The 13,397-nt window shown below is 41.7% G+C and overlaps 1 protein-coding gene across 1 annotated transcript; it reads right to left on the minus strand.

Moving 5' to 3' along the window:
• Positions 1 to 1,198: 1,198 nt before the first annotated feature.
• Positions 1,199 to 11,334, minus strand: lmx1a (LIM homeobox transcription factor 1, alpha). The gene is made up of 7 exons (XM_062396212.1): positions 11,156 to 11,334; positions 4,775 to 4,995; positions 4,170 to 4,357; positions 3,355 to 3,432; positions 2,879 to 2,963; positions 2,422 to 2,610; positions 1,199 to 1,341 (listed from the first exon to the last, which is right to left on the minus strand). Exons 1-7 carry the CDS (start codon positions 11,332 to 11,334, stop codon positions 1,199 to 1,201), a joined length of 1,083 nt encoding a protein of 360 aa, XP_062252196.1.
• Positions 11,335 to 13,397: the final 2,063 nt, after the last annotated feature.

The following is a 13,397-nucleotide window of genomic DNA, read 5'->3' on the forward strand; positions in this document are numbered from 1 at the left end:
GGACTGATACGCACTGAGGATGGACTGACCCAGCTCCGACCCCCTCTCCACATGAACAGAATGGCCTGTGTCACACACCTCACACCGAAGCATCTGTATCATAACATCATTTATTGACCGATTCATTCAAGATGAACAGCGCACACGCACTGCGAGAATAAATACAAATACACACCCGAACGGTTATTTACATTTAGTGATGCAGTTATTATCTCATGTTCATCCAGACATAGTTAGACAGGTCCGACAGCGTCATGCAGGGGACTTTGTTGTGGGATCGCAAAGCATAAGGAGTAGTTACTGTATGTTTCTTAGGACATGCACATGGTAAAGCCACCAACTAACAGCCTGGGTACCACTTTCTTATGATCTACTCATTATGTGACTTCTTGCCTGGACTCCTGAATTAGAAATGGTCTACCCGTGTCTGTTGGTTATTGAGCTTGTGTAATTATCAAATTTGCCTTAACTCTTTGTATTATTGCCGCTTTCCAAAAAAAACCCAATAGTTGATATTTTCCCATTTTAAATTTCTGACCTTCATGCATATTAGGCAAATGTCAGCAAACATGGCTGACTATGAATGCTTTTTATTTTCTTGTGGGTGATTATACAGTACGAGTGAACTGTAATCTGTTCCTTTTCCTTGCATATGTAATCAAAACAGATACTATTTACCATCACCAGCTGCCTAATAACACTGGTGTTATATTTTTTGACCTCAATTTAAATGAAGATGATGAAGAGTCTTTCTGTGTTCCTATTTTTGGATTGGGCAACCTTTCTTTTGGATTCTTGTTCCTGTTTTGGATTCCTTGCCCATCTGCTTGTACACCAGTTCCAATTATTTATTGAAGTTCCTTTATTGCACTTACCTGCCTTTGTGTGTGTGTGTGTGTGTGTGTGTGTGTGTGTGTGTGTGTGTGTGTGTGTGTGTGTGTGCGTGTGTATAAGTGTGTGTTTGCGTGTGCGTGTGCGTGTGCATGTGTGTGTGTGCGCCTGTGTGTGTGTGTGTGTGTGTGTGTGTGTGGTTGTGTGTCCTGAAATGATTGAACTGTGACAGACTGACACTCTTGAATGCTATCACAGTGTAGCCACATTCCTTGGGTGATATTTTTACACCAACTTCCACAGCCACCTTGTGCATTGTCCGGGGAAATGGATGACGAGACCAGATAACTGAGGCCAGTCTTCCCTCTCAGGAGGTGAAGTACGAGTCCTGCATGGAGTAGAGACAGTCAATAGGAGTAAGAAGAGAGGAGCCGCCCAGGGAGAGGCCGTCCCTGTCAGCCACATGACAAAGAGGCTCTCTGTCCATTTCACCGTACAGGCCCTTGAAGCCTAAAAAAAAAAAAAAAGACGATATCATTGCTCAGTCAGTTACTCATTTATAACCAGATCATAAATTAGCTTTAAAGTCTTCTCTGGACCCCCGGTGATGCCAGCGAACTGGAGATGTGGGATTTAAAAGAAGTGAACAATTAGGAGGCAGCAGATGGTGGGTGGGGTCTCCAATCAGAGCATGAGTGCATCGTGGGCAATTTAGGATGTGGTGATTTTGAGGACTGAAGTTTTGTTTTCATTTGTTTATCTGATAATGTGCAGTATTGAACACAAACTACTGAGCGGATTTTTCTTCGTCATTGTGCGATGGGGGCTTTTTAAAAAAACAGTTTCCCAGTTTCCTCAGGGAATAATTCATGGATCTTAAATAAACGATCAGATTAAGGCTGCTGATATCTATGTGTGCAATTTGGTGAAGCTTGATAGAGTTTGATGGAAACGTTGGGCCTTTGTATGCACTGTAAGGCATTCCCTTTTAAGAGTGATAACTGATAACTGACTCAGACTCAATAAATGTAGAATCTTTGTAAAGTTTATATAATGTTCCACTTTACAGCCACTGTGCCACTGAGGTTATATTGTATTAAATGTTTACATTCCTAGTGTATGGTTACCCTTAACATTTATTTTGAACACCTGGGAAATATTATGAAGTTGAACTTTCTGCAATCAGTAATATATGCAATTCCAATTTGTGAAAAGATAACATTAAATTTTAGAAATGTTTGCTGTTTTGAGCAGTTTGAGCAATATTATGTTTGAAATATATATCGGGACAAATTGTTCCTGAATATCAACCAGAATCTATCTTACACCTGGAAAAAAGTATGAGTTATTCTGCAGCATGATGAAAAAAGCAGTACCAGTTAAGTTAAGTTAAAATGTCTTATTATAATAAATAGAATATTGTGTATTTTGTGTTTTAAAATAACTATTTCATGAATTACCTTCACGTTTCATGTTTCCAATATCAATGCTATAGAATGATGTCTCTTTCCTCACTAATCACAGACTCAACCCTGTGAGCATCCACCTCACTAACTCCACATCATGGTGGTGCGGCGCTGAGCTATTTACCGTAGGGGTGCATGTGATCCCCGGGCATCTGAGGTGGGGTCAGGCCCTGTCTGAAGGGGTCCATGTCATAGTCCTGCTGCTCCAGTGTGGTGAAGCCCATCTGCTGCTGCTGTTTCTGCTGCTGCTGACTGTGGGAATAAGAGGAGCCCAGGCGCTCCAGCTCAGAGGGCAAACCACCACAGGGGGGCGCTGTGGGACACAGTAGACACATATCTCAACATGCAACCTGTTTTGGACATTTGCTGAGCTTTTGAGACATGCGTATGCACACATGCATCTTACAGAAACCTTTTAAAGCTGGTACATCAACATCTCCTGCCTTTATAATCGGCTATTTCTTATGACTGTTTCTCAGAAGACAAGACAAGATTCCTCCCAAAATGAAGGGGTACATTTGATGTACACACTGATCACGACTTATTCATGGGTATTAAAGCAGTTGTCTGCAGTATAATACCTGCATGGTGTGACGGGTGCTCGTGCTGTTCCTGAGTCTGCTGCTGCTCCTGTTGCTGCTGCTGTCTCCTCGCCAATTTCTTCATCTAGAAACATGCATCACCAGACATTACAGTGAGGCTGCAAACACAGGTGAAATCAGCCTCCTGGTGCAAAGACCCTCTGTCACCCAGCCATACGAGTGTGTTCACGCACTTGCAGAGTATTAACATCAAGGTAAAGGACATCTTTCAGTGGAGGGGGGAAACCCCACATGAGCCCACTTTGTGAGGAAATATGAGGTTTAATCTACGGCCATCTCAAAGTGAGATGTCATCAGTTTCCTGTATGTAGAGATAACCAGGCTGATTTCCACCCTGGCATACAAATACAGTGCAGAAAGAGTCCTTTTATTAGTGTGTGTGTGTGTGTGTGTGTGTGTGTGTGTGTGTGTGTGTGTGTGTGTGTGTGTGTGTGTATTAATACATTGTGTATTACCTTGGCTCTTTGGTTCTGGAACCAGACCTGCACAACCCGGACACTCAGGCCAGTCTCTGCTGCCAAGGTCTCCCTTACCTTGGATTAAGATTCAGGGGGAAGGGCAAAGAAAGAAAAGGTGAATGGAAAAATATGAAAGAAGAAAGAAAGAGGAGGACATTTGAAGGTTAAAAAAACTGTATCACTTCAACAGTCCACCTCAAACAAGAAGGAAGGGAAAACTATTTGATTGTTTAACTTTTAAAATGTATCTCTCTATATATATGGATTTATGAGAATTTTGGCAATGGATATATACATATATGTAGCATATATACTATTATAATATTACTACTACTAGTATAGTACTGATAACATTTGAACTAGAGAAAGAAAATGTGCCACACCTGAATAACTTCTCTGTTTATGGTCAGAGGAAATGTTTTTTCAGTTCTTGCAGAAAAGCCAAAAACGGATTCCATTGTTTTTCTTTCCACGTTGTGAAGTTGATCCACTGCTGTTACTTACAAGTAAAATGAGTGCAACTCATAATTTAAACATGTCAAATGTATATGTTTGCCAAAGCCCAGCAGTCCCCTTTCATTCAATCAAGCTATAGCAAATGTTACACTCTCACAATATCTGTTTCTTAAATGTGTCAGATTGTTCCCTGGGCAAACTGTGAAAATATAGAAAAATGCCTTATCCTGCTTTTAATGGGTACTTTTCTGACCCATACCAGATCCTTCCACCATCTTTCATGGCGCAGGTGTTGTTGTCCAATCTTGTTCACAAACAAAAGTGAAAAATCTCTGATGCACAAAAACACACACTACCTTTCTGCAGGGCTTGGACGAGACCTCGAAGGAGGCTTTAAAGGTTCGTCTTTGTTGGGTGGTCAAAATAGTGCGAGGTCTTTTAGGACGTTTACTTTCCAGGTCTTCTGATCTGATTCGTCTGCCGGTAGCTTTCTCAGAGTCCTCCTCCTCCTCCTCCTCATCTTCTTCGTCATATTCACTTTTACCTGTAGTGGGCATACATGATCGAAAAGATGTTTATTCACAGATACACACAAAACTGCTCTCAATCAGAGATGGTTGATTCATTAATTGCACTCAGGAAACGCACAACCTCTGCTGTAGTTTTTGGTTTCCTACATTTCCCACAATACATTTCAATAACCTAAAATGAACAACTCATTGCATTCTTAATACGATATTGGAAAACACTGTTAGTTATAAATATCAAGAGTAAACGAGTTCTGTCACTCTTTGTTTGCTGAGTTACAGGAGCAACTCACATTCACAAATCACAGTTTGGGTCATTTTAGATTCAATATTTTATTTAATTTTTTTGTAACTGTTAATGGGTTATTTATCCAAAGTCATATAACAACAGCACTATCCCTTTGTCTACTTAGTACTGAAAACAGAGCATGTACCTGTGTCAGAGGAGGTGGGACTGGCCAGACACTGGTGGTAGTCCTCTCTGGCACACAGTAGCTGTCCCTCCCTGAGGACACAGCAGTCTCCGGTCTGCAGGCGGCAGGAACAAGCGCTGCAGGTGAAGCAGCGCAGGTGGAACACAGCGGCCCCGGCACGCATCACCAGCTCTTTAGGAGAAACGGCCTCGGAGCAGCCTCCACAACGCACTGCAAACAGACTGGAGAGGAAGAGGAGGGTGTGGGAGAAGCAAGGGGGGAAACAGAGAGGAACTGTGAGAGTTCAGTCAATAACAGAGGCTAATGCTTTTGTTTAGATGTGGTAAAGCTGAGACACTTGAGGAGCACCTCAGTAAGAAGAGGCTCCGCGAGACAAACAAAATGCTTGGTTGACTTGAGGAATGTTGCTGAGTCGAGCTGCCACTCAAAACAACGGCCAGTCTGACTTCTCCCCTCTCCTCCTCCTACTCAGGCCCAGGCCACTCAGACACATACCCTAAGCATGGCGGGTGTGCATCTTAGCGCCTGGCAACCGGCACTGGTCGGCTTATAGCCCCAGAGACTGTTGCCGTGGCTCCGGCTGCCATGTCCGAGGCTGCGCTCCTGGGGAGGCAGGAGAAAGGCTCTCGGCAGGCCATGGCTCCAGGCAGAGGGGGGGAACCAGGTCTCCCGGTGGGAGAGGCTGAGCCGCCGGGCCCAAGAATTATCTGCAGAATTATCCCTAAGTCTGCTTAACCAGGGCAGGACAAAGACAGAGCCAGCCCCTGAGCAGCAGGACCATTGTCCGCTGGCTGGCACCTCGGCATTTTGCGTCTGTCATGCAGGATGATGCGTCATCATTCTGGATTTGGCATTTGTCTCCAGCCCTGACTGGGTCACCAGAGCAGTCAGCACAGACGCATGAGAAAGTGACAGCTTTTTTTTTTATAGCTTTCACATAAGAATAGGGAGCTTGGAGCTGGTTAGTGCTTAAAGCTTAAAAAGTCAGACTGGCCCATTAGGAATCATAGGATAATGGCCACTGTTTGTTCCACTTCAGATATGATCAAACACAACCATAATGAAAAACATCCTGCAGTTATCCTGCAGTTAACAATTTACTTTTAGAGACATTTTAACCAGTTATTTCTTTGTTGTCTATCTTCTGTTTCGGCCTGTTACTCACATCTCAGAGTGAAAATTCTAAGAAAAAGTAAAAGAAATAAGGTTAGGGTATCTGAGGTATGTTAAATGGAATTACAGAACAATATTTACAAGAAAAAACAACACTAGAACAAACAGGCTAAACATAAAGTAAACACCCAGGTTGAGACGTCCCTGTCAGGAGCCGCAGAGGAACAACATCCTAAAGCCCAACATTTCTGGGACCTCTTACTGTTGCTGTGGGGTTGCTAAGGAAACGGTAAAGCCCCCATTCCCAGAAGCTCAGGAGGGTCAGTCGGGCTGCTTGACCCATCCGAGCCTCCTGCCCCACGGCCTCAATGGTATGCACTTTAATATGGCCAACATGCCGTCTGTGGTATGTGCATTCCTGCGGCAACAGACGATGCAATGAAGTGTGTTCAAAGGAAGGAAACACTCTATGATACAGCAAAGTGCCGCACCTGCTTTAGTGTCTTGATATGATGCTGATGCTGGATGTCAGCGATGAAGAACACATGGGCCTTAATGTTGTGAGATTGTTCATGTTTGGAGAATTGCTTTTCCATTATACGCATCGTCCAGTTTATCTCATTATCCCCACTACTCTAAAGCGTTGTTAATGCAAAGGTAGAATTCCTCCGATACTTATGGAGCAGCTTCAAGGTGTTTAATATTTCAGAGTTTTCCGCTGACGTGATTGACCCGGGGGCCCCGCCAGGAGAGCGGGAACACTCAGTCACGCTGGATTTAGACATGGCAATTAGTGACAAGATCATTACAGCACAATAAGTCAGCAGAATCCTGGACTCCTCCACACTGACACAGCACGGGGAAGTCCACTCAGAGTAGATGTGCTGCATGTTAAGTGTTCAGCAGAAGTACACACACGCACACACACACTGTCATGTTTTATGACTTCAGAGAACATTACTTTGACTTACATTGGTTCCCTGGAGACTTAATGTAACCTTAAACATAGCTTTTAATTGCCTAACCCAAATCTAAACCTAAACTAAAACTAAACTTAAACCTAAACCTAAACCTAAACCTAAACCTAAACCTAAACCTAATCCTAAACCTAAACGGAAAACATGTCTTCACTTTAAAATGATTAACATTATAAAGACTTGCTTTTTGTTACCATAGGGAAGATGGGTCCCCATAACGGGACTGTGTAAACAGATTCAGGTCCCCACAAAATGAGTAATACCTGGAGCACACAAACATACACAAACAGGGCAGCAATCATTAGAAGGACTTTGCATTGACTTCCACTCATTCATTGTGGAAAGCCAAACAAAAAGCTGTATCTCTAATTTGAATTTAAGAATAATTCACATCTGACCTCTAACCCTAACCAGGACCTGTCAAGTGATGTTTTCCTTCAATAGGACCAGGTCCCCATGAGAGGTACTGGTCCAGACAAGATCAATGTTATAATGGAAAAGTCCCAAAGAAGTAACAAAAACGAGTAGTTCCTCACACACACACATACACACACACAGACACACACACACACACACACACACACGCACACACACACCTCCCTCATTGTTCCTGTCTTGACTTCAGTGCTGACCTTTCGCAGTCGGGCAAACCTACACTGCTGGTCTGCTGGACAAGCAGGGAGACAGATCCTGTTTCTGGATCAGGTTTACCTGGATCCTTTGCTGAACCCGCATACACCCCAACAGAGGCTGTGTATCAGATACAGATCTGCGGGTCAAGTGCACCGTCAGTCACAGCTCTGATCTGAACCTGTCCAGTGAACTGCAGAGCCGAATCTAAACCTACTGAAAATCTAACCAGCCCTAAACATCACATTGTCAGACAGGAATTTGCATAACGCGTCATTAGATTACAGGCTGAGTGTATAATGTCCTGTGGGCTGCTCGAGTCAGGCTAATAAACCACTTAAATGTACAATAGTGTCACGTCAGGGGAGAAAAACTGACGGACTGTAATCACTACATCATGACAGAATCAAAATGCCATTACTTTAAATAAGGAATAATAAAAAAATGTATAATTATGGATAGATTTATCAATTTACTAATAATGGCAAAAGGAAAATCAAATCATCCAAGCATTAAAAGATATGAAAGAGTTACCACATTTAGAACAGCTCGTGTTTTTTTCAGAGATGCCAGTGATGCCTGCTCATGACATAAACAGTATCAGTTGGTCTTAGGTTTAATCAGAGTTGTGTTAACCATGTATATAATTGATGAAGATTGAATTATTAATCTAATTAAGATTTAAAAAAAACATTCTGATGTTATTTAGGAAATTATTTACTCAGTTCCTCCCAATTACATTTTTCCATATTGTTATATTTTAAAGTTTCGATACACAGCATTAAAATTACAGTCAAATGAACAGGACTACCCTGCACTTACAACCTGTTTCCATTAATACCACCGTACTGTACCAATGACAATGATACGATATCTAATGAACATGGATCCATTGAAGACTATCTGTCGAAAAGACTAAACCATACAGAAAAGAGAGCAAAGTCCAATTTGTGATTACAGCACACACTTTTTTCTTTAATTAAATTTGTTTTAATTATTTTTGTACCCTCTGCATGCTTATTTAGCAGCAATGTACACATTAATCATAAGATTGAATAATAATGTTGTTACTGTTTGTTACTTCTTATATTGTTGATACAAGCTACACTGAAGAATTTGCAGTGAGGCAAATCGTGTACGTTTTTGTCTTTGGCTTCGATCGACCTGATGATGTGACTGACGCTGATTCACGACATGAGCAAAGAGTAAAAATAAAGCAGGACTCAGAAGATACAGAATGGTTGTCCCAGTATGGAACCATCATTCCCACTGTCACAGTTTAAAACCATCATCGTGGACAGAGGAGGTGCTCCTATGCCGTCCAGGGGGGCCACAGCCCCTTACGGGGAGTTGGGAGACCTCTGAGGTGAAGGCTCTGGCACCAGGCCTCCTGCTAATTGGTCAGTTCAGATATCTCACGGTTGGCCGGGCATCGTCCCGTCGCTCGACACAGGGGCTGCTGTGAGCGGAGCGTTCCAGATGCCATGGAACATAGCGCCAGGGCTCGTGGAGCGCATTGTCCCGCAAAAAAGAAGTTTGCACTATCCTCACCGTCCCTCTTGCAGGGATGCACCAGACCTTCTGACATATGGGTATACTCTGCTAATTACCTCTCAGTCCTGCTCTGGCCAAGTCCTATTATCTCCACTGATCACACTATAACAGTTGGAATCATCTGCTAATTCACGAATTCTTCATAAATTTCCTTTTCAACACTGTTAAAATGTTGATATAAGGGCTTGTTCGCTATTAAAAAGTGTCAGGTGTGAACTGTTCTGCAGACAAATGCTTCACTTGAGAAGGCCCATGTGCTCCTAGCACCACAGCACTGTTACTTTAAGTGACAAAGAAGACGATGGTGGGGCGTATGTTGCAACAGTGAGTGTTCTGCAACGTTTCCCATTACATCCCCGAAGCTTTGGCACAACCACCATCACTAAATTGTTCAGAAATAATGGGAGCTGCCGCCATTCGGCTTGTACAGTTTTGGTCTTGGCTCTTGTTTAGGTGAGAGCATGTTTTTGGGGGAAGAAGAATGGGGGGATTAGGTGATGTGAGGGAGTCGGGCGACGGGTGATGCTGGGATATTTTGGTGGAGGGTGGGGTGGGGGGGCAGCTTCGTCTACGAGACCATATGTTGTCCCCAGCTTGCAGTTGCCACGCCAGCGGGCCTAGAAATTTTAACACATTTTGACAATGTGTCAGTTGAGCTCTACCCCTGGTCATGTGCTGTATGTGTATGTGTGTTGTCCGTGTTTGTGTGTGGAGGTGTGACCATGTTGTTTTGTGTGTGTGTGTTAATACAGAATGCAATAGTGGTCTCACATTCCAGGTCCCTCGCCATCCCTTCCTCCTACAGTCACCTTGTTCTGAGCGCTCTGTGCCAAGTTCCCTGGACGTCAACTAACACCTTATACACTCACAGACTGATACACAACCACACACACACTAGCTAATGCATTCATTTTGCCATGAATGACCAAATCTACCGATTTGTACAGAAGAACACCAAGCAGGAATATATAGGCTACCATTAAGTTTAAGAGATACTTGTTTCACAACTCTCTCTTTCAGTCTCTCTCTCTCTCTTACTCTAACAAACACGGACACACACACAGAAACACACACACACACACACACACACACATTCTTAGTCAAGGTCAGACGTGGACAAGGGTTCTGTTGAGAAAATTGCCTCAATATCAGACGATCACTTTTTTGTCAAGGGGCCAACATTTTTTTTTAAACATAACAATGAAAACCAAAATTATTCAAAACTCTTTAAAATGAACTTGTGTAATTAGACTTTTCATCTATGTTCTGGACTATAGGCCAACAACATTAAGGTATTTTCTAAAGGAAAAAGCATATTTGCACCACTTTCAATTTGCAACCAATGAGCAAACACCTAGACATATACACATGGATTACACAACAAAAATATATATATAAAAAAAGGAATGCAGGTGATTTCAAAATATTTAGCATGTTGTACATATATTTTATTTGAAATATATTTAACAAAAAAATTATGGTAAATAAATGAATATATAGTGCGCTTTACTCTGACATCTTCAGCTTTTTAAATAATTTCTTTTAAATGATTTTTAACTTAATTCAATGAAAAAAACATAAATATTTAAGCTGAAATTGAATTTGAGGGGGGGGGGGGGGGCATTTGAGTGGGGGGAAATGCATTACAGTGTAAAACCATTTAAGAGGCATCTGGAAGTTCTCTTTTCATCCAGACTCGTTACACCATCATACAAACTTTAACAAAGTAATATGTAACAACTTATGTAGTATACATACTGGAGCGTTTTTTGTTTTTTTTTATTTACTCCTGCATGCTTTATCTTAGTTTGAATTTAAAACTTAGATTAGACACATAACAGAAATGATGGGAACTTTCTGCTCTGCATTCAGGCCAGTGAACAGGTCTCTAAACACCCCCACCATCCCAAATTGTTCTTTGTTAATTTTGGGGTTATTTGTCATTTGTCACTCTATAAACGTCTAAATAAAAATTATCAAAAACTTTCAACAGCCCAACTACTGACCAATCAGGGGGAATGAAGTGATATGTGTGTAGTTGAGTGTTTTATTCTTTCAGCTGGAACATCAGGAACCAGACACGCAGCAGTGGATGAGTTGTACTCACTCAGCATAGTCCCGCTTGCAGTATAGTTTGCTGTCCCGCAGAAAGCAGGAGTTGTTGAGCGCGTCCCCGCACGCCGAGCACCGCACGCAGCCCTCGTGCCAGAAGCCGTCGGTGACTCTGAGCAGGAACCTGTCTGTGATGATGCGGTGACATCCCGCACACACCGCCTTCTGATCCATACCTGCACTGACGGGACATCCTGCCATTAACACACGTATTAAAACAGCAAATCTAAATGAAATATGGAGGAAGCCTCGTCCAAAGGCGAATTCTCATCTTTTAAATATGTTTGATAACCACAGTTCATTTTAAAAGATCATTTTAAAATAATCAGACTAAGATTCTTTACTTAGACTTATTACGTTTTGTTCGTAAGTATTTTGACAGAAGTTTAAACTGACCAAAGCTTAGGTTAGGAAAATAAATGCTGAAATTGAAATATCTCAGTGAAATGTATCAGTTGAAAAAAGTGTATTTAAAAATATGTAAGTTCTCCTATAAAGCTGATTAATGCAATTATATAATCAAATCCGAATGACTTAAATAGTGATGGTTAACCCACCACCTCATGCCAACTGAAGAAATTATGATTCTGACCAAAGTTAACTGAATGAAAATGTAAATGTTTTCAAAATAAAAGCATGAAGCGCTTACCTGTAAGCTGTGATCCTGAAATGAAGGTAGAGAAGTGTTTGGGTTTTTTAACTCGCACTTCTTCTCATCAGAGCATCTCCTGAAAGCTCTCAGAGTCCTGCTGCAACTTTCTGCTCCGACTCCCAGAGAAGAGCAATCACCAAAGTTTCTCCTGTGATGTTCACTTCGACCTCGCTGAGTCCACAATTATCGACTGTTTAGATTATCTATCAATTATCCTATTAGGAGTGAACGGGAAGGAGGGATGGAGAGTGAGAGAGAGACTTCCTCCATGTGCAGGTGCATGTTACCTCTCTCTCTCCGTCCCACTGGCTCTCTCTCGCTCTCTCTCTCTCTCTCTCCTCCCATCCACACTCTGAATGGTAGAGTTACAGAGAAGCACACCCCCCCCCCCGCCCCCTCCATTAGAAACTAATGATAATGTTCAGGAAGTGAAGTGCAGCTTAAAAGGTCAAACTTTCATACTTTTAAGGTCACTTTATGGGATGCATTTTTCTCAAATAGATAAATAGATAGATAGATGGATAGTAATTTTCAATTTCTCATCCTCATTTTCGCTGTCTGATGGTCGTAAAGCACTTTGTAACATTGTGAGGGAAATAATATGTTTTAAAGTTTACAATCTGTATTATCTTCGTTTTTTGTTAATAAGGGCCCGATCACTGACAGGCACTGACAGACAGTGAGGCCTTATTGAAATTGTAAGGATTATCATTACTTTTTATCAGGCAAATGAATTGGCTTTTTGTTATTATACATTTTTTTTAAATTATTTAATTAAAGTACCTCCTGCGCCGAAGCGGACTGCGTACCTCCTTCACTACAGTATACTCCTATATGTATATTCCTTTTCTGCTTGTCATCCGTTCTCTGTGTTTTCACACTTTATTAGTCTACATTAATGCTGTTACTGTTGTGTTAAGTGAATCAATTCAGGCTCCTACTTATCGTTGTATTTTTCTATTTTGACGCATCACATCTATACTTATCATCACAATATCACAGGTTTTTATACTAAGGAGGAGCCCGATGCTGTGGCCCGCAGACAGTCTGCACGTCTGAGAGGCTGAAATCTGTGTTCGTGTGCGTATGTGCCTGTTTCTGACAGCTTATGCTTGTACTCCGAGGGGGCCATCTAGTGGCTAGAGCATGAACATACAGGGAGGACAGAAGATCAATGGCTTGATCCAGATTACTTTCTGCGGTTCAGGATGTTCCTCCACTCTTGTATAAGCAGAGAGATCAGGTTTGAAAAAAGCACAAAGTGGAAAGTTTGTGCAAAGTGTGTAGGCTTGAAAAAGTCAGCTGATGAGACTAATTACTGAGTTGATTTGAACAGATTATCATTATGGAATTACACTTTTCTTACATTCTGTAACAGCAGGAGCTAGAATTCAACAGCTACATTCATGTTTAATGAACATTTAGGGAATTAAGTAATTATTTTGGGAATAAAAATAGAATGCATTATTTGAAATATTGATACAGTTCAGCAATATAATGTGTAAACCCCCTGTTTATCCTCATCTCTTCCAAGAATTAAATGGATTCTTCCTTGGATCATATCCCAACCCCCCCACAAATGTTT

Source organism: Platichthys flesus, chromosome 9, assembly GCF_949316205.1.
Source record: "Platichthys flesus chromosome 9, fPlaFle2.1, whole genome shotgun sequence".
Taxonomy (NCBI): domain Eukaryota; kingdom Metazoa; phylum Chordata; class Actinopteri; order Pleuronectiformes; family Pleuronectidae; genus Platichthys; species Platichthys flesus.